The sequence below is a fragment of the Diachasma alloeum genome, unplaced genomic scaffold (assembly GCF_001412515.2).
Source record: "Diachasma alloeum isolate Michigan unplaced genomic scaffold, Dall2.0 Dall_scaffold_00865, whole genome shotgun sequence".
Taxonomy (NCBI): domain Eukaryota; kingdom Metazoa; phylum Arthropoda; class Insecta; order Hymenoptera; family Braconidae; genus Diachasma; species Diachasma alloeum.
In genome coordinates, this window is record NW_021680986.1 from 418,949 (window position 1) to 440,829 (window position 21,881).

General features: G+C 42.0%; 3 protein-coding genes across 9 annotated transcripts; 1 reads left to right on the plus strand and 2 right to left on the minus strand.

The window, feature by feature from the left end:
* Positions 1–151: 151 nt before the first annotated feature.
* Positions 152–5,004, minus strand: LOC107045036 (peroxisome assembly factor 2). The gene is made up of 3 exons (XM_015267131.1): positions 4,882–5,004; positions 3,094–3,570; positions 152–2,273 (listed from the first exon to the last, which is right to left on the minus strand). The coding sequence occupies exons 1-3, from the start codon at positions 4,937–4,939 to the stop codon at positions 736–738; spliced, it is 2,073 nt and encodes a 690-aa protein (XP_015122617.1). The 5' UTR covers positions 4,940–5,004; the 3' UTR covers positions 152–735.
* A 129-nt stretch (positions 5,005–5,133) lies between these two features.
* On the plus strand, positions 5,134–15,722 carry LOC107045039 (probable serine/threonine-protein kinase fhkB). Of its 7 annotated transcripts, none has more exons than XM_015267138.2 (3): positions 5,134–5,217; positions 9,714–13,851; positions 14,559–15,722. In XM_015267138.2, the coding sequence occupies exons 2-3, from the start codon at positions 9,764–9,766 to the stop codon at positions 14,731–14,733; spliced, it is 4,263 nt and encodes a 1,420-aa protein (XP_015122624.1). In that variant the 5' UTR covers positions 5,134–5,217; positions 9,714–9,763; the 3' UTR covers positions 14,734–15,722. The 7 variants fall into 7 exon arrangements, with proteins under 7 accessions (XP_015122624.1, XP_015122621.1, XP_015122622.1 ...); XM_015267135.1 differs by lacking the exon at positions 5,134–5,217 and adding an exon at positions 5,701–6,132; XM_015267136.1 differs by lacking the exon at positions 5,134–5,217 and adding an exon at positions 5,701–6,122.
* Positions 15,267–21,783, minus strand: LOC107045038 (ras GTPase-activating-like protein IQGAP1). Its single transcript, XM_015267134.2, has 3 exons — positions 21,651–21,783; positions 21,035–21,363; positions 15,267–20,333 (listed from the first exon to the last, which is right to left on the minus strand). Exons 1-3 carry the CDS (start codon positions 21,688–21,690, stop codon positions 15,807–15,809), a joined length of 4,896 nt encoding a protein of 1,631 aa, XP_015122620.1. The 5' UTR covers positions 21,691–21,783; the 3' UTR covers positions 15,267–15,806.
* Between the last annotated feature and the right edge of the window lie 98 nt (positions 21,784–21,881).

Genomic DNA, 21,881 nt, shown 5'->3' on the forward strand with positions numbered 1-21,881 from the left:
TGTGAGAGTAAAAAAATTTGAAAAAAATTGAAACAAATTTTGTAGTCCTTTTGATTGATAAGGAAGCTATATAAGAAGCCTCAACAAAATTAAATTTTTGAGGGTACAAAACCATACCAATAATTGGCGAAAACACTCCCAGAAATTATTCAGCAACGAATTATTTTTAAAAAAATTTATTGTTCACTTTTGATTAATAATATATAAAACTATAAACAACTAATTCTATTGGATGACTATAACGTAATACCTCTCTACAAGATATAGATATTTATAAATCTTCCCAAAAAAAATCGTGAAATTCGAGCTAAAAATCTGAAATTTTGTGGAATAATTGGCATTGATTGGGAGCCCATCTGGGCGAAAAATCAGCCCAATCGGTCACACTATTTTCGAGATACAGCAATTCCTCGAAATCTTTTTGCCTCGAAATCTCAAAAACTACGCGACTGAATCGAATTTTTTGAACGTCAAAATGATAAAAAAACGAAAATAGGAATATTGATAGGAAAATGATAAATGCAGGAAAATAACTGCACGGTCATGAAATTTCGTGAGTCAATAATTAACGACAAAACGCAAAAACTATATTTTTCCACGTCAATCCGCTCCCCAATCTACCCCAAAAATTCAACAAACGTGAATTTGACGAAAAGGGTGTATACATCCTTAAAAATTCAGAGAGCCTCACCCGCCTGAATTTGTCGCCTGTCCGCGGAAACCGAAAATCTTCCTCTACCTCCTTTTCGACGTCAACTCCCCCCGAAGTTTCTCGTACCTCCGAAGTTCCCCCTGACTCACCGAAGGCACCAAACCCCGAAGTGCATCAACAAAGTCCTCCTGGAGGACCTCGACGCCCCCCTCGGGTTTTTGTCCGCCCCCACCTCTGCCCTTTTCCAAATCACTCTCATAATTCCTGATGACTCTCTTCGCTGCATTCAGCCAGGCATTTGAGCAAACCGCCTGGAGATCAGCCCCCGTCAAGTTCTCCGGCAGCTGCTCAACAATTTCCTCAAGTGCGTTATCTCCTCCCAACGAGAACCTCCTCGTAATCGCCTTCAGGACACTCAACTGTGACTCCCGATCCGAACAAATGCCCACGTACAGTAATTTATCGAACCTCCCAGGCCTCAGCAGAGCAGAATCAACGAGATCTGGCCTGTTGGTGGCACCAACGATGAAGGTCCTGCTGCAACTCCCAAGCCCATCCATCTCCGCAAGCAATTGGGAGACAACTCGGTCCATCACCCCCGCACTATCTCCACTGCGGCCTCGATTCGGCGCCAGTGCGTCCAGTTCGTCGAAGAAAATAATGCACGGCGACGCACTTTTCGCCTTCTCGAAGACATCCCTGACGTTCTTCTCACTCTGTCCAACGTACATATTCAGTAATTCCGGTCCTTTCACAGACAGGAAGTTGAGCTTGCATTCTGTAGCAACAGCTTTCGCCAGAAGAGTCTTTCCGGTCCCCGGTGGCCCATAAAGGAGAATCCCAGAGCTCTCAATTCCAGAATTTTGCATCAATGGAACTTCGATCCTCCGAATGATCTCGTGCTTGAGACTCGCGAGGCCACCGATGTCCTCCCAGTGGACCTCGGGGACTCTGGGGGCTCCGATTTCGTCCGAGAAGATCGACTGCATCGATTTGTACGACTGGGTGAAGTCCTCTTCCTTCAGACTGATTATTGGGGCTCTTGACTGCTTGTAGCGATTTTTCACTGCTGTTTGAGTCAACGATTGCAAGTCGCTCATGAGGAAGTCTGAACACATCGCTGAGATTTTCGAGATGTCGACGCTCGAGTGCTCGATCCTCTGAGTTTTTAGGAACCAGTTTATCAAGTTGGTGCGCTCATCCTGGGTTAAACAGTCTATTTTGATTTTTTCGATGAAATTTCGGTTGAGTTCTGAGGGAAGTTCGGTGGATTCAGAGGTGGCTATGATGATGAGAGGGTGAGGGGATTTGTTTGAATATTGCTCTGCGAGCTGGTGGGAGAAATTCGAAGTGACTCGATCGTCGATTTTCCCCTCGGGGTTTTTCCCCAGGATTTGAATGCTGGAGAGTTTTAGGATACAGGGAACGCATTTTTCGGCGTTGGTAAAGGTGATCCGGAGTTTTGCTTCGGTTTGAGAGGGGGAGAGGGTTCGAATTTCGCTGCAATCGACGTTTAAGAAGTTCAGGCCGAGTCGCTTGGACAGAGCGTTAATGAGGTGGTATTTCCCACAGCCCTGGGGCCCCTCTACGAGGAAGACTGGCTTCAATCCTAGCCAATTGTCTGCAATGGAATGAATCATATTTTTCAAGTCAGTAGCGAAGCGGTAAACCGGGTCAAGTCGATTTTTACTTTTGGCCATTTTTTGATGAATTTCTCGGAATCTAAGAGAGATAGCAAAATTTTGCTCATGACCTTTTTTATTACCCTCAGTTTGCTCTACAAAAAAGGTCTTGACAAAAATTTTTGTGTCTCTTTTAGATTCCGAGATATTCGTCAAAAACTTGCCAACAGTTGAAATCGACGTAAACCGGTTTACCGCTTCGCTCCTGAAATATTGACATTGGGCATTCATGTCATAAAGTTGGTGAGTAAAAATTGATAAATGCAAATGCAGATGTCCTAAAACTCGTGACTGGAAGGTGGAGGAATGAAAGAGGGGGAAATTCTCAAGTAGAAGTTGCATTTTGATCGTTGACTCCAGGTGATAGTTAACGAGTTATTTATCGGTAAAGTCCAAAAAATGACAATTTCGGTGTGGGACAGGACTGCAAAGCAGACATCAGCATAATCGAAATTTTGAATTACAGTTAAATTTGGAATAAGTCAATTGTTGATGATACTCACCATTTTTTTTTATTTTAAAAATAACCATCAACTTAAATTTTCAAATTCCGAATTATTTTGTCAACCAACGATTGAGGAATTAAATTACCAATTATTATATTATTTTTCAAATTTCAATTACGGTACCTCATCCAAATCCCATCCAAACATTTCCTATGACGTCACAAAAATGTGGAACGCTATGTAAATTCCCTTCTTTAATGTGAAAATGGCTACAACAAATTATGTTCTGCGTGTGTAGAAAGTTGGCAATCACCTGATGTTATAAACGGCAAAATACACGACTCCAATTCTCGCAGATATTTTTTCAGAAATCCTGGGCAATTGTCAAGAGATCCCCTCTGAAATTCCCCCTCAATGGTTGGATTTTTGAGGCCCTGCACCGACAATTTGAAATTCCGAGGAAGATACTGGTGAATTTCTCCTTCTTGAATCAATGTCGACTCTGTTTGGCAAACATAAGCAGGTTCCAATGTTTTGTTCCCGTCGATTGCTATGGAAGTCACTCTGAAGTGCAGCAGTCTCAGTTGAGGGGATGGGAGACTGTAGTAAAGCCCTGGACTGCATTCCTTGACGTCAACGGTGATCACATCATTTTTGCGGAGATATTTCGGATTGGAGAAATAATTCTTCAAGACAGTGTCGATCAAGTCACTAGGGCAATCGTAAGGATTTGATATCATGGATATTTTCACCTCGTTGGCGAATTGTTGGGGCTCGCCACCTGCGGGTACTGAAAGTTTGAGAAAAATGGTAATTATCATTTTTTATCAAAATTGACACATTTAAACTATTTGACCATTATTATACGTGATGTTAGCATTATTGATAATATTAAATTCCTTATGGTATCAGAGTTTTCGCATGAATTTTCTCGCAAACTTTACAAGACACGGAGAGAAAAAAATTAAAATTTTTGTAGTGAAATTCTGGGAAAATTCCGATTGCGCCGCATAATCGAGGAATAAAATTTCGGAAATTATGAAAAATATGACGTAGCTACTACATCGTAGCATATTAATCCTCGATCACTCGCGCTCGGCCGCCAGCCTTCATCCGTCGCACGGTTAGTCCAGCGCCGCTGTTGCCACATTGGCGCTTACCGCTATGCGCCTATTTGGAGAGTTGCAGCGAATGTTGCAACACTGTGGTCCGAGGGGTCGACAAAAACGCACGCGCAGTGGGCGGTGCGGCGCCACTTTTCTATCCGGTCGACGTTTCTTTTATTTTTTTAGGTAAACAAATTTCTCGAGGAAAAAACGGACCACGCCAACGCTTACTAAAAGGATTGAACTAGGAACTCTAATTTTTTCAGAATTTTTAAGCGTCGAGAAACGCTAAAATATAAAAAAACGAAAACGGGTGGCGCCGCGCTCATTAAGCGATTGACGGAGGGTCAAACTTTTTACGGGGGCACATGAAAATTTACTACGTCAATGAAGAAAAACTTGTTCGAGAACTCTCCTGCTTTTCTCTCAGTGCAAATCATGGGAAATTCCTAAGTTTTATGGATTTCAGCATGTTTTAGGTGTGCAGGCTATTTTTTCGCGGTCTCTGACTTCCGCCTATCTGCAGAATGAAATTCTGTCAATTACCAGGCAAATGAAAATTGTAAATTCATGTTTTCATTGAAAATTCACCAAAATAATAGTCTCGGTAACAAAATTACTTGACACTTTCATGAAAAATTAACCGTTGGCACTCGAAATTCAATATAAAATCTCATATTTATTTGATACCAATATAATTCAGTAGCAAAGTGATAAAACGGTTTAAGTCGAATTATCTCTTAGTTGAGTTTTTGGAGAATATCTCCGAATCTATAGGAGATAATGAAATTTTCGTAATGACCTTTTTTCTAGAGCAAATTGAGTGCTGAAAGAAAGGTCCAGACAAAAATTCAGCCATCTCCCTTAGATTCCGAGATATTCACTAAAAACTGGCCAATTATCAAAATCGACTTAAACCGCTTTACCACTTCGCTACTGAATTGTAAACTACTCTATCAAAACAGAAACATTCAGTAAAAAAAATTCAAACTCACATATAAAATATGTCGAACCGTCCTCACAGCGCAGCGCATTTCCAACATTAAACAACATAGTTTCCGATACATAAACCACCCCCTCATCCCCCTGAGTCGCCAAAAATCTAGTTCTGAATTTCCTCCCAGACCCCTCACAACAAATATTCACCCAACTTCCCCGAAACCCCCCACCCGCCACCGCACAACAAGCACCATCAACATACCCCCCACACCCCCCAAAAATCCTCCGCACAATCCTTTTAAAAACATCGTCCGGCAGAGCTAGAATCTCCACTCCAATATTTTTAAACTTCCTGAACTTCAACAGCGCATAATGTACAAACACAACCGCAAGTACATAATAATTATTATTCCTCATTAAACCACGCGTTGACTCCCTCAGAAGCTCCACAAACCGAAGATTAGAACTCGTCATTACCATTGAGAAAAATAAATCCTCAAATGCGATTCATCGGAAACTCAATAACAAAAAATAACAAAAAACGACGAATTTCCTGCTTTTTACCCCTGACGTCAACCAGGTACTCGGTAACCTAACTCTGCAACGTCGTGGTCCAAACAAAACTACATGAAAAACGATTCGAAAATAGGAGTTTTTGTATTAGAAATGATGAAAACACTCCGAGGAATCGAACTGCGAAGCCCCTTTTTTGATAATTACTCCGTTTTTCTAAAAATCCATAAAAATGATTCGATCAAGGTGACGAGATTGAACCGTAATTCCCTAGCAAGCAAAAACGAAAATGGATTGGTAGCATTGAAATTTCATTCGTTCGAGCCCATATGACTTTGACAGTCTGCCCGATTGAGCACCACTGTGTCTCCACAATGGCGTGAAGCGCTCGAGATTTCGACTAATCCGATTTGTTGCTATAGTAACACCGAAAAATGTTCAATTCCGCGACCAAAAATTCTACGCATTCCATGAAGATATCCCTCTGATTGTCATCAGTGTTTATTCGAGAATTAGAACGCAACAGCGCGGATTTTTGATTTTTTAGTCGCGAGTTTTTACGGTTTTTCGAGAGGAGCCCAAAGTCGCAGGATCGATGGAGGATTTGAAATGAGAAACTGTACGCAAAGGTGGAGACAGTTGGAGACATAAAACCGTTGATGGCTTGATAGCCGTTAAGTGTAGACATAACCTAGTTGAATAGCGTCGTATTGCTTATTGTTCTCGACTGTTTTCCGGGGTTTATGACGATTTATCTGTGGTTACTGTCAGCACAGGTATTATGGTAATTATTGGTGAGTAGTTTTGTGATTTGTCGATGGGGTTTTTGAGGCTTGGGGGGAGTTTCGGAGCATTTCGGTTCGTGGAACAACCCTGACCCTACTTTGCATTTTTGTCGGTTCAGGGGTAAAATTTTCCATTATTTATGCCATTTTTGTCGATCCAAGTCATGCCATAGTGGATAATTATGAGTTTTCCGAGCTTCAAGTTTTACTCGGCCGAGATCGGACATTATTTTTCACACGAAATTGTGGAGTACTGTGATAATAACAATAGTAATGGTTGAGTTTCTTTGGTTCAGTCGTTTATTTTGATTTATTTGTTGTGATGTGGAGTCTTGTTTTTTCGTTAGATTTGGTTTTGTTTTGGAGGAGAATGTGAAATTTATTAGGTAATTGGATACTAGATTGAATTTTGGAAATCGTCGGATCGTTGGCTGTTATGATTTTCTGGGGGAAAGCCTAAACATGAAATATTTTGGGAATTTAGATGATATTCAAGTTATTTTTATATTTTATTTTCATTTTTTATATTCGAGTTATTTTTATACTTTGGCGTGAATTATGTGTATCTGGATTCTTTAATTTTTTCACTTTTATAGGGTCACAAAGGGTTTCCAAGTATTTGCAACGTTAATTTGTTGAAAATTTGTTTTTTATGCTCTGGATTCGTCAGAGATTGCGGAGATTAGATTTTTTCTTTTTACAATTTACTGATGAAATTTTTTTTCGTCTACCAACCGAAATTTTCGACATTTCGAGTTTTTATTGGGGAGAATATACAGAATAGTTTCCACACAAAATTGTGGTGTGTTTTTTGATTCAGCCGTTTATTTTGATTTATTTGTTGTGATGTGGAGTCTTGTTTTTTCGTTAGGTTTGGTTTCGTTTTAGAGGAGAATGTGAAATTTATTAGGTAATTGGATACTAGATGGAATTTTGGAAATCGTGGGATCGTTGGCTGTTATGATTTTCTGGGGGAAAGCCTAAACATGAAATATTTTGGGAATTTAGATGATATTCAAGTTATTTTTATATTTTATTTTCATTTTTTATATTCGAGTTATTTTTATACTTTGGCGTGAATTATGTGTATCTGGATTCTTTAATTTTTTCACTTTTATAGGGTCACAAAGGGTTTCCAAGTATTTGCAACGTTAATTTGTTGAAAATTTGTTTTTTATGCTCTGGATTCGTCAGAGATTTCGGAGATTAGATTTTTTCTTTTTACAATTTACTGATGAAATTTTTTTTCGTCTACCAACCGAAATTTTCGAAATTTCGAGTTTTTATTGGGGAGAATATACAGAATAGTTTCCACACAAAATTGTGGAGTGTTTTTTGATTCAGTCGTTTATTTTGATTTATTTGTTGTGATGTGGAGTCTTGTTTTTTCGTTAGATTTGGTTTTGTTTTGGAGGAGAATGTGAAATTTATTAGGTAATTGGATACTAGATTGAATTTTGGAAATCGTGGGATCGTTGGCTGTTATGATTTTCTGGGGGAAAGCCTAAACATGAAATATTTTGGGAATTTAGATGATATTCAAGTTATTTTTATATTTTATTTTCATTTTTTATATTCGAGTTATTTTTATACTTTGGCGTGAATTATGTGTATCTAGATTCTTTAATTTTTTCACTTTTATAGGGTAACTAAGAAATAGGGTTAAAAATCCATGTTTTTTATGCTCCCAATTATCCAGAGATTTCGGAAGACATTAGAGTTTTTCGTTTTACAATTGACTGGTGAACTCTTCTTCTTCTTTTTCGTCTAAGACAATGTAGAAAAAAAACATTGGAGAATTCAAATCTCAAGAAAGCTCATTCATTCGTGTTTCATAATTTCCATTCTCATTTAAAAATATAGAACCGACCGAAATTTTCGAGATCTCGAGTTTTCATTGGGGAAATTTTACTGTGCAGGAGAATACTTTTGCATCCGCGGCTGTTTTTTTTACCGAACGAGTCGTAAAATATCCTGCACAAACAGGTATTTTTTCATTGAATTACATTTCGTTCCACGATTACCTTTTGCACAGTAAAATGTGCCAGAATTTTCAAGGTAATTTAATATAATATATGATATAATTTAGGTATTTTATCCAACTTTTCTCCCCACGAAGAAAATATCCGTGAAATTTAAGTTATTGTTCTATGTTATACTTGGAGAGAATTGGATTAATTCTTTAATAATGTCCTACGTACATCTCAACAACAGAAAATCCACAATCAAAACACTGAAACAATATATTGACGATTCATTACTGAAGTAAATGCGATCCTAACGCTCGAGAATCGAAATACAAACCCACGTCTTCATTTCTCATAATTTTAATGCCAGCTTTTCCCCCTTAATTCATTTACGTATCGCATTATTATTGAATGCAGAATTCAATTCAATTCAAGGCCTGAAACACGTCGATTCAGGTATGAAGTTCGTGTTGATGCGACAATTATCTGAAAAACAAATAGTTTTTCAAATAGCAGTCCACACTATTCGAATAGATTTTATAAATAATAAATCGAGAAGTTTATGAGACTCTTTAAGTCCCCTCAAATTATTTGATCCTCTACCGCAGTGATGGTATTCAAAAATTTCCAGATAGTTATAATGAAGGAAACTTTGGTAATGAGATAGAATTGATTATAATCCTCTTTCTTCTTCCAAAGAAACTTCCGATCGCTACTGCATCGGGATCGCATTCCCCGTTTGTTTAAGCGAATGAATACAATACTTTTTGCAGCTGAAAGTTCAAATCAGGGCTAAACGGGGAAGAGGCGAAACGTATGAGTGTAATCCCATAGCGAAGTGGTAAGTCGGTATAAGTCGATTTTGACTATTGGCCAGTTTTCAATAAATATCTCGGAATCTAAGGGAAATAGCGAAATTGTTGTGATTTCCTTTTTCGTAGCTCTCAATTTGCTCTACAAAAAAGGTTATGACAAAAATTTGGCTATTTCCCTTAGATTTTGAGATATTCATTAAAAACTGCGCAATGGTCAAAATCGACTTTTACCGGTTTAACCTTCACTACTGAATCTTTTGTTAATTTTTTTTCTTCGGACATAAATAATTGTTATGAACATTTTTTCATACAAATTTCGCCTGTTAATCCTCGATTATCGAACTAACAAAAATATGGCATTAATTATGAATAATTGCTGCTAATTATTTTTCTATGAATTCCCCCAGTGAATAAATTAGAAGAAATTGTCGAATTAACAAAAATATGGCATTCATTATGAATAATTGCTGCTAATTATTTTTCTATGAATTCCCCCAGTGAATAAATTAGAAGAAATTGTCGAATTAACAAAAATATGGCATTCATTATGAATAATTGCTGCTAATTATTTTTCTATGAATTCCCCCAGTGAATAAATTAGAAGAAATTGTTGGTTTCATGGATTTATCGGGGCGAAAAAAATGAAAAACGTTTTTTTTAGATTTATCAATAAGTCCACAGACCGACGGTTCGGTGTGAAGATTAAAGGAATTAGTTAACAATGATGCCTGATAATTAAAATTGGACTGCGTAATTTCAACACTGCCTAAAGAATCCGTCATTATTAATTTCAATGTTTGATTATCAGGTAAAATTGGGTCGAAATAATTGGCAACTGAACCAAAAGAAAACACCAGCATGGATCCAGCCTCAGTCATAACACTCTGCAAGGAGAACATTCAACCACTGAGACATGGAAGAAATGCAACACAACTTGGGACAGCTCTGCGAGCACAGGAAGACGCTGAAGCCCAGCAATTGCTCCTCCAAGAGAAACAAAAATACGAGGATGCGATAAAAAATTACGAAGGTGACGATCCACTGGAAATGTGGTATGAATACATTCTATGGGTTGAACAGAGCTATCCAAAGAGTGGACATGAGTCCCACATTGGTAAACTACTGCAGCAGTGTTTGGCTGCTTTTGAGAAGGAAACCAAATATCATCAAGATCGTAGATACATTAGGTTATGGATTAATTATATAAGTATGCAGAAAAATCCCTTAGAACTCTACCAACTCCTCTACAACAACGGCATCGGTACAATGGTGGCAGACATGTACCGAGCCTGGGCATTCGAGCTGGAGCAAGTGAACGATAACAAACGAGCGGACGAAGTCTACGACCTCGGTATAAGAGCGAGAGCAGAGCCCCGCGACGAGCTGACCCACGCCCACGCAAATTTCCAATTCGCCGTTGCTCGCAAGACCCTTGGGCGAATGGAGGAGCGCAACGAGATGTCACTCCTGGAGCAACGCCAGGCCTTCTCCTCCCTGCGAGCCATAAAATCCGGTAGACGTGCGACCCACGTGAGAACAGGCCAACGCGTGAGAGATTACCAGCCAGGAGTTGTTCCTCAAAGCTCTCAAGTGCAAATTGGCAAGGGGAACACAAAAATCCAGATCTACCAGGACGAGCCTGAACCTCTGGAGTCGCGAGGAGCGAGTATCCTGGATCATGTACCAATCGAGGAAACTGTGCACAAAGAAAATACAATAAAAGCTGGACCGTGGAGCAATGCCGCTAGAAAACATCCCCTCATTCCACCGACAGCAAAAACCTCATTCAAAATTCACGAGGACAGAGCTGACGATAATTTCGACATGGAGAAACTGCATTTGTACCCAAATCACGTGACATTCTTCGATGGCAGTAACTACTCAGAGCACAAGACAGTACCAGTTTTCGTCCCCGAGCAGCCATCAGCAATGATGACAAAAACATTTTATCCCAAAGATTTAGTTTACGCGAATAATATGGATCGTAGTATGGAGGAGATACGTGCTGAGCGTTACTTCAAGCAGAGGAGAATGCAGGAGAAGATGTATTACGGAAATTCCGAGGGTTTGATGAATGGACGAAGTATGCAGACACCCGACATGGAGAGAAGGAACTTTGGGGACGAGGAGATTGAGAGGTTAAAGTTTGAGGCGGAGCAAAAGCGTGAGAAAGAGAGACTTGAGGCTGAACAGAGGGAGATGGAGAGGAGGCAGGCTGAGCAGATGGAGATGGAACGACTGAGGAGAGAGGAAATTGAGAGGCAGAGAAGAGAGGAAATTGAGCGACAGAGGAGGGAGGAGATGGAGCGCCAGAGGAGAGAGGAAATCGAGAGGCAGAGGAGAGAGGAGATGGAGCGCCAGAGGCGAGAGGAGATGGAGCGTCAGAGGCAGGAGGAGATGGAGCGTCAGAGGCAGGAGGAGATGGAGCGTCAGAGACGCGAGGAAATCGAGAGGCAGAGAATTGAAGCTGAGAGAATCGAGGCCGAGAGAATCGAGAGCCAGAGAATGGAAGCTGAACTGAGTGGACAACGAAAGCTCCCCCAAAACTATCTCCACCACGCGTCAGCCAACAGCAGCCTGGACCCCTCGATGGAGCACCTCCTTGGGCAGAGCATAACCGTGAATACGAAAGAGGCAATGTCAGTGGTTCAGGACCTCTGGCATTCGCCGAACGAAACCGCCTCGCCCATCGTTCCCACTCCAATGCAGCACAGAATGCCCGACTCTAGAGCCAAATTCAGCTTCGACATCCACATGGACAGCTCCATGACCCAGAATGTCGCCATGTCCTCCAGCAAACACCACAACAGCTACATCCCACCATATCACGATCAGGAGAATCAGTTTGCCGCTGGTTTCTCACAGAGTCATCACCAATCATTTCGTAATCATGGTATACCTGATCCTTACCAGTACCAGGCGCATCAGGTGCAGATGCAATCCCCTGGTATACCCCCAATGCACATGATGCAGTCCCCCCAAATTCATCATTCAGTTCAGCATCATTATTCCCAGCAGATCCAGTCACCACAAATACCACATCATCAGTCAGCTCACATGCACAGTCTGCAGAGTCCTCATCAGCACCATCAGCCACAGCATCATCAGCATCATCAGCCTCACCAGCCTCAGCAACACCACCAATCCCCAGTGATGCACCACATGTACAACAACATGGATCAGAGCAATGTCAGGTACAGCATGCAACAACATCAGCAGCAACAACAGCAGCAGCAACAGCAGCAGCAGCAACAGTACCCCATTATGCAGTCACCTCCCCAGCCCCAGGACCACATTGACCCTCGCAAGCAGATGCCATTCCCACCTTTCGTCGATCCCCAGGGTGAGGGCAAATCCTACAGAATGCCAGAACTGCCTTACATCAAGTCACCAGGTATGAACAGACGTGATCTCAAGTACTTGGACAGCACAGACAACAAGGAGAATGCCGCTGCTGCTGGATACAACAGTGGAATGGAGGACAATAAACAAGAGAATTTGTTCATCGACGAGAGCCTGGGAATAGCTCCATTGAATGGAGTCGACGATACTTGCTTCACCGATGGCTTCAGTGGACCACTGACCAGCTCGACTCCCATGACTAATCAGTTTAGACCGTCGACCTGCAGAACGAAGGATGTGCCCCAGTATCAAGTGCCTCAGGTGCATGTGAATCCAGTGGTGATACCGGAAATTCAAACCAGTGAACCTGATGAAAAGCTCAGTGTTATCATGGAATCTACCAGGGAGTATATTTCCAGCAGCTCTGGGAGCAGTGTGAGAACTGGGGGCTTTGGCTTCGCAACTCGTGAAGATCTTGGGGCCATTCAGGAGCAGTCGACCCAGGAGATTGACACCACTGAAGCACTTTTGGCGAATCATAACTCGTGCGATCAGTCGTTGAGGGCTAAGATTCAGGTTGTTGATGCACAGAGCCCCAGGACTGTGCAGAGGAATGTCGATCAGATAACCTCGGAGATTAATCACTGCGATTTGAGGAAACCACTGAATCTCGATGGTGAGGGGAACAACGAGAAGAAGAATGAGGGGAAGATGGAGTGCTCGTTCAATGAGCCGATGGAGGAGATCGAGGAGGAGGAGTTTGTGCTGCCCACTGGGGACATTAATCCGTTTGACAAGGCTCTCATTTCTGGGCTGCTGAGGAAGATCAAGTTTCCACAGGCTCATCATTCTAATGGCTATCACAGGATGAACATGAATTTGAATAAGATGCAGCCCTCGAGTGTTGTTAATTTGGGGAGTGATACGTATGTGTTGGAGAAGACACTTGGGAAGGGGACTTACGGGACTGTTATGAAGGCATTGAGCATTCAGACTGATCAAGCTGTGGCTTTGAAGACTCAGAGGCCAGCGTGGGTCTGGGAGTACTACATTGCGCGTGAGATTAAAGCGAGAATTACCAATCCTCACATGCTGCGGGGTTTCATGGACATTTCGAAGGCTTATGTGACTAATAATGCCAGTGTTTTAGTCTCAGAATACTCGAAGTATGGGACATTGCTGAGTGTTACGAATCAGGTGAAGGTCGCCACTGGTAAACCACTCACTGAGGCACTCTCTATAACTTTTACATTGGAAATGCTGCAAATTGTCGAGTACCTGCACAAATGCCAAATCATTCATGGTGATATTAAGCCTGATAATTTCCTTCTCATGCATCTACCGACTGAGGATGTTAGACCTACGATACAATTGATTGACTTTGGATGCAGCATTGACATGAGTTTATTCCCAGAGGGAACTAAATTCACGCAGATGATTAAGACGGAGGACTTCACCTGCATTGAAATGCAAACGGGGAGACCCTGGACTTATCAGACCGATCTTTATTGTTTAGCTGCATCTGCACACTGTTTGCTTCTGGGGAATTATATGAAGGTTATTCATACTGGGGAAAAGTGGTTTATCACAGCGAAAATGCCGAGGTGAGTGAAGTTTATTATCAGGGTTTGATCGTTTTAAAAGAATTGGGGGCGAATGATATTTTTAATTAATTGGTCGTTTGTGAAAAAATCAATGCCATTTTACAACTAGTGCGTTCACTGAGAGAACAGAAAAACGTGAACAAATATTCTCGAAAAAGACTCAATTGAGTAAACAAAAATGCAAATTAAAAATAGCGAAAATAGAAATTCTTTAATTTGAAAATATTTGTAAAAAATCAAATACCATTTTACAATTAGTACGTATATTGAGAAAATAAACAGACATGTTCTCGAGCAAGACTTATTTGAGTACAAAAATTACAAATTAAAAATTACGAAAACAGAAATTATTTCATTTGAAAATATTCGACTCGAAAGAGGAATCGAAAGTGTCTATCATAAAGTGAAGTCAGTTAATAAATATTTTGTTAATAAGTTCTGTAACTTATTACAGGATTACTATCCCAATTTGACATTTTTTTGCTACTTTTTGGGATTGTACCATTAATTTTTAGGGACAATGAACAATGAATATAGAAAAATCTTTCACGCAATTATTGAAATATCTTCGAGAATATCAATCATTCAGAAAAATGGCAATTCCTCCAAAATGTTCTCTATGAATTTTCATAAATTCCTCCCATTCAAAGGCATTCATTTACAAATAAACTTGCAAACTCTCAAAATTGTGAACCCATTAATTCCAGATACGTCAAGAGAGCAGCGTGGGAGACATTCTTCACCGAACTCTTGAACATTGAATCATGTGACAAAATGCCAGATCTGAGTGCTCTGCGCAGTCTGATGGAAGAGGCATTAGCTAACACACCGAATCACGACTTGCAGTTCCGAAATTTCGCCAATGTTTTGAATGGCCGATAACGCTTACATATTTTTCCAGCCAAGAGTAAAAGCAAAGCGAGACGAAAAAGGCGGAAAAATTGATGAAAGGAATATAAATTAAGTGGACTGTGCACGTACCTTGTGACGAGGGAATAATTCATGTACAATGGGGAGTTATGATTACTATGATTATCGTGCTATTTATTATCAATGGAACATCTATTACGATGGTATATACAGTCTAGTTATTTTCAAATGGAGATAATTCTTCAGCAGGTTCGTGCATACTCGGATATTTACATTTTTTAATGAAAAAATATTTATCCTGCGATTTAAATTTTCTGAGCTAAACTCATCAACAATTTTCGATAAATTTTCAACTTCAGTCTTTTTTTTGCGTAAAAAATAAATACGATGGATGAGATCTTCATGTAACTTTTTTCCAACATCCACAGAACCAATTTTATCTCATGTTATACAATAGTACACTATCAATGCTAAACTAAAAGAAATGAATAAATAGAAACAAATGTTTTTTTTTTCATGATCCATCGTTGGATTTTATAAGAAAAATTAAATTTACATGCTGAAAGATTAAATAATTGAATTAATACAATGAGTGACAAGAAAAAAATATAAAATATTAGTTGGGAATATGCCTTATCTTACTTTGACAGTGCAACGAAGATGAGTATTTTCTAATTAATTAGGTATTTTTTAATTGGGGGAAAAAGCGGGCTTTACCTATTGAATGTCACAAAACTCATGAAAAGAATTCAAAACTCAAATATTCAGACTATTCTACGCTGTATTTTTAATATTTTTATTCAACTCATTTTATCGTTCTTCATGCGCCTGGACTTGCTCGATGGCCAGTAGCATTTAATGAATTTAAAGGAAAAATCTTGATATTATCTGCGTTGCACTGTCACAAAAGTGAGTATACTGACTTCTCATGTTATAATAGTTATTAAGAAACATTGTATTATTAAAATATGAAATCTTATAAATATAGATATTTACAATAATTCACATTCACAAATTGATTCAATCTTCACATATTTTTTAAAAAAATTACAAAAATACATAATATCAAATAAACCCCCTAGAATTTACGTTTTCCCATAGAATTTTCTATTGAGCAAGTACAGCAGCAGATTAACATTGATCTTCGCCTTTCCGAACATATCCATAATAGGAGCCCCCTCAAACTGCAACTCGAGTAAGTTCTGAATGTCAATCTCAATTTTCTCCATCTCCACCCCCATGAACTTCCCCTTGATCGTGAAAATTCCGTTCTGCTCAGTAGGTGTGATCTCAAAAATAACATTTTTAAATTGTGACTGTGACAGTCCAACGATCTCCAACAAAACCCCCTTCTCAGCGAGTTTAGCTGCTGAATATTTCAAAGTAGCTTTAGACCTCAATTTCCCATGATTACTCTTCTGCGTGACCTTGACTGCTCGCATGGAGCCCCTCCCAGTGTGGAGATTCTCCAGACATCGTTGAGTGTATTCATTGTAATACTCCACCTGCTCAGCGTAATATTTCGTCTTCTCCTGGAGTCGTTGTCTGGTCAACCTCAGTGTCTGCAGCTCTCTGTTCCTCATCGCTCGGTACTTTCCCTTATTGCAGAGGTCTTTGGCAACAGCTGTCACGATACTCTGATAGCCATCAGCCCTAGACACCCAGCCCCCTTGTTCGAGCTTCAGTAGATACGCTCTCAACTGATGTCTGCAGTCATTCAGGGACGAACTCCCTTTGCCCATATTCATGTTCGTTGATGGTGAGATTGATGAGTACTTGGCATCGTACAATTTCTCCTGCACTGGGGATGGACAGGGAGCCTCGAGAGCAGCCACGAGAGTGTCCCCTTTGAGAAATTGCAACACTGACACCAACAATTCCTTAGTTTTAATGAACAGCTTCTGGAGACTCTGATCATCAGTATCAGGAACCTCAAATCTGTTCGTCAGAACGAGACACACCTCTGTCTTCCCCATTCGTGTCAAGGTAGCTTCACAAACTGGCTCAGTTATCCCCATCAACGAAGCAACAGTGGGTGCTGCCTCGAGATCATCCAACAGCTCGTGGAGTGGATCCATCGGATCCGGAGCTATCTCGTACTGATACTCAAGCACGAGACTGTGAGTGTCGCAGATCTCTTGAACAGATATATAAATCTCTGGTTTGTGAATGAGAGTGGCCTCTGTGTACTCATGAATGCTGAAGTGCTCGTCCAGCGCTGGTATCTGACAGCAGGACCTGAAGAACTTCTTGAACCTCTCGTGACAGTCGATGATGAAGGGATTGAGGCACATGAGGTGTGTCGCCTCGTCCCCAAATCCCTTTTTGGAGGCTGCGAACTGCAGAATTTTCGCGATACTAGCTAAATTCCTCCTCTGATCGTTTGACAGTGAGCGATCCACTGGTAATGTGACAATGTCAAAGGCATCAGGTGCCACAATGGCAGCATTAATGTAGTGATAGTAAATCAAATTGCCCACGACCTTGAGGATGTCCTTCTCGGGGGCTTGAGGAAACTTCTCAGCAAGAGTGTCGTACAGCACCTTCGACATGTAGAGCATTCCATAAGGGATTATGTCCCTCGACTCTGTTATTCGATTGAGGAATTCCATCACCATGTCCTTGAGGGTTTCAATGCCCCGATGCAATCTCTGACGCACTTGATCGTTGTTCAGGGCCTGCTGGTGGTTCACAGAATAGGGGAGATCTAGGGTCTCCCCTTTCTCCATCTCCAGCTGGTTCCTCCAGCTCTTGTAGATGTCCACTGGGTTCGTCTCGATGTTTACAGATCTGTCTGACAAGACTCTCTCAATCACCGGTCCCAGGATCTGACGGAGGGCTCGACCGTTTAACTGTCGAGCATAATGGACGACCATTTTCAGGACCAGAGGATTTCCAGTGACCACTTCTGACGGCTTCTGAAATTTCGATCTTATTTCCTCCTGCAGAGCCCTGCCAAAGAGCTTGAGGAGAAGATACTCCTCCCTGATGTTAGAACCGAAGTTGTAGAGGGTCAGAATGACATTCTGCAGGAACTTATTCGTCTTACTCTGGGGTATCAGGAACAATAGCTTCGACAAGTACTCCGGGTTTGTTTGCAAAGCGTAGAACAAGTGCTGATAGCCCTCCAGCATCTTTCTCCCCTCCTTCGTCAGGGATTTCAGACCCTTGTGGCTGCTCAAATTTTCGGAGATTGAGTTCTTTCGTGATCGATGCTGGTGCTTCTCCTTAGCGAGCGTCTCCAGACTCTTCCCATGCGCTATGACATCCTGCAGCGTTATCCTGTTCTGGATGAGCAGCCCAATCTTGATGTCCATGCTGTCCAACTGCTGTGACAAATTCTGATTGTACCTTATCGTCTGCACAACGTCGTTCTTCAGCTGCTGCAGCTGCAGATCCTTGTCGTAATCCTCGGCGTTGAAGTTGAGAATGGCTGAGAAGTGTCTGACAACTGGAAACGGGGGCTTCTCCATCCTCAGGAGTGAGAGGAAGGCTCTTCGAGCTGATCTGCCCCTCCAGAACGCCTGGATCTTGACGATCTTGTCCTCGTGCTGACGATAATAATCGTTACGATCTCGTTGTCTCTTCAGCCTTCCTCTTGCATCCCTGATCCTCTCCACGAGCTTCTTCCTGTACGATCGACGGTGCAGGACTCCCCTCCACCAGGCCTGAATCTTGACAATTTTTTGAACATTATCGTGGAAGTACTCGAGACGATTTGCGATTCTCTGGCGCACCAAATACCCTCGAATCAGCGCCTGAAGGTGAATTATCAGTTTCTCGTTGAACCTCCCTGACGGTATGTTGTACTCCTCCACAGTTATCGTCCTGATGATGTCCTCAATGTCCTCTTTAGTCACGAAGTGGCTCTCGGAGATGGTTTTGGGCTTGTCCCACGTGTAGTTGAACTTCTCCAGGTCCAGGAATGACTCGATCTTCGTGGGGGTGACGTAGCGAACGAAAGGGCACTTGTACTGGCTCTCCTTGTAGCCCCTGAGGGCCTTCAACGCCTGGAAGTACCTCTGCTTGTACTGTTCGGAGACCTTGAGCCCAGTCTTCTCCAGACTCGCTATCGTCCCGTTGAAGTCATTCAGCTTGAGGTTCTTGTTGATTTCCCACAGAACGTGGCAGGCGTGCTGCACCTGTTGAGCCTCTGCTGCCACTGCCTGGGCAACGTTTTCAATATCGTCGAGCCAGAGCTCAGAGCCATCTCTGTGGTTCTCGTTGAGGCAACGTTTGAACAGCACCAGGTACAGAGAGGCGTCCACACGAGAGATTGGGGTCTTCAATTTTAGGGAGGGGTTGGTCAGGGCCTCCATCACCCCACTGCGATTGTTAGTGCTCACAGCCAGGTTCAAGTCCCTCAGGATGTTGATGGCCTCGTTTGCATTCCTGCATCGCAGGTTGACGAGATCTACGCAGTCCTGAATGTCGACGTAAGCCAGGAGGGGACAGTCCTCGATGTCGTTTTTGTGGTCAGACCGAAGTGCTGCCAGTGCACGATAGTACTTCACCTTGTGGGCTTCGTCAAGGTCGTCGACGTGGGCTTCGGGATTCGACAGTGCCTCGAAAACTAGGTCGGGGTTGCCTGTGTCCACGGCCTTTGTGACTGCTGCCACAGCGTTGAGAACATTGAGGCTGTTCAAGAGGTCGTCGTAGGAGATGTTGGTCTGGGACTCCAGGTGATCGATCTTCATCTCCTCGAAGTACAAACGAAGGGCGAATCTGTCGACCTGATCGCCGAGGCCCAGGTCGGGGCTCAGGAGGGTCAGGTAGCAGGCGTTCATGTCGTCCTCTTCGAGGGCTCTGTTCAGGGCTAGGAGGAGGGCCTCTCTTTTCGCCAGTTTTCGCTCCATCTCGTTCGCTTCGGATATTTTTGATTGCAACAGCTCCTGCCAGTGTCTGCTGGTCGCCTCGGTGTCTTCGCTGGGGTTTATTTGGTTGATCACGGGGAAGAGGACCTCTCGGTAACGATCGACGTTCTCGGGGAGGATCTCCTGCAGCTCGAGGGCTGGGGACTTCAGGTGTTTTATTAGGGTTTCGTCGGGGGAGTCCAGGGAATTCATGACTGATTGGAAGGCCAGGCGGGCGTTGACGTTGTTCAGGTGGCCCTGGATCTCCGCTGGGGTCAGTAGTTCGTCGTAGGCGTCGGGAATGTAACTGTCGTTGAAGGATCTGTTGAGGGCTGCTTGGGTTTTTGAGTCCTTGGCGGTCTGCAGGGCTTCGTAGTAGTCGTTCATGTGGGCGGGATTGACGTTGCGGAGACGGGCTGAGGGATTCTGGAGACCTGTGAGCATTGACTTCTTGTTGGAGGATGTCAGCGCTTGGTTTATCGCGATCACTGCTGCGTGCAGCGCTGCGGTGTCCCCTGCCATGCTGTTCGTCAGGAGGCCCCCGATCTTCTGGAATGCTGGCATCTGAATGCCGTATTTCTTGAGCTCTGCGCTCACTGTGTCGATCTCGGCGTCTGTGAAGTTTATTTTTCCGTAGAGGTCTTGGATCTGGGGGGCCCTGCCCAGCTTGAAGAGGTGGGTGCTGAGGGCGTGGATGCAGTAGATCACGCGGGGCATGTTCTTCTTGTCGTAGATGTCCGTCGTTTCCGGCTGGAAGGTCTGCAAAAGTGGAGATTGTTTTAGCGAAGCGGTAGAACGGGCTGAGGGGAGACTAGGGTGAACAGGACAATTGATGGGTGATCAAGGGAAATTCAAGTTTCGAGGTAGGATAAAAAAAAATTCAAATAGAATTCGAATTTAGAGAGAAGAAATTCCCGCAGCACCCAGATGGGAATCGAATTGAATTATTTTATTGAAATTCAACTCCTACACAGATAATTTTATTACTTTTTAAATAAAAATTGGCATCATTCATGTAAAATAGCCCGAAAAATATTTCTGAGAGAAAAGAGAATATACTTTAAATATTTTAAGAACAATTTTTTTGCCCATGAATGAATGAATGGCGCGAATATATTAAAATAATGTATGCGTCGAAATTCAATAGAAAACCTTAGCGAAATCGCTAGATAATTCTATTGGAATTCTCTAAAAATTCTGTAGAGATTCTATTAAAATTCTCGGGAATCCTCGTTAAAATTCTATTTCTTTTTGTGCAGATTCTATTAAATATTTGATAAGAAAAATCCAATAGATTTCGATTTTTGTTTCAATTTTTCTCACAAAGTTTTTTCTATCAAAATTATTAGGCACGGATGCTCCAAGTTTTGCCTGTCGAATTTTCTAGCGAATTCGCCCAGTTTTTCTATTCAATTTTTTCATACGTGATAAAATTTGTCTGTAATTCTAAGCAGACTCACCAGAGGTAACTGCATTGACTTCAAGCACATCAAGAAATGATTGATATTATCAGTATGCCGGAATTGCAGTCCTGCGATGGAGTATCTCCTCTGCTCAATGTCATAAATTTTGCTCAACGGCAGCTTCCCTGGTTCCATAAAGTGCGCTAGTTTGGCCAAGTAGACTCCATTCCTCAGGTTCTCCTCCAGTTCAGTAGTCGGGGGTAACTCCTCCTTCAAACATGCCTCCATCCACTTTTTAGCCTCTTCGAGGTGGCACAAGTACTCATAGGCCATCGTTTTCTGCCTCTGCTCGTCCATTTCCTCCGCTGATTTTCGAACATCAGCATCTGGAGCACAGCAATGTCCAGCTCAAAACACAGAAAAATTTCCAATCATTTTGTAAATAAATTATCAAAGCACCTGAACGATTTTCATTGAAATAAATTCGTAAAAACGACGGAAAGCGGAGAGTTTCCCCGTAATAATTCATAAATGAGAGGCTGAGTGATGGTTCAATAGGACGAGAGGGGTTGCCCATTGTGTTTTGACAACAGGTGGTGATAACCGGTATTTCAATGACTCTCAGACCCACCAATTGCTCCAAATGTCAAGACAATCAACCAAATTCACTCACCATTTTTGGAAATTGTTGACTCTCCCGCAATACCCGTCATTGCTGCTGACTATTCACATAAATTCACAAAATATTTCATCAAAAAACGGAGGAAAATACGTTAATACAATAACAAAGGGTACGTTAACGTCGTTAACATCCTGAGAATTTCAAAAATAGTCAACTGCCACTGAAAAACGATCTAGGGGGCACTAGTTCCTCGGAGATAATTTTTTTTTCACATGCAAAACC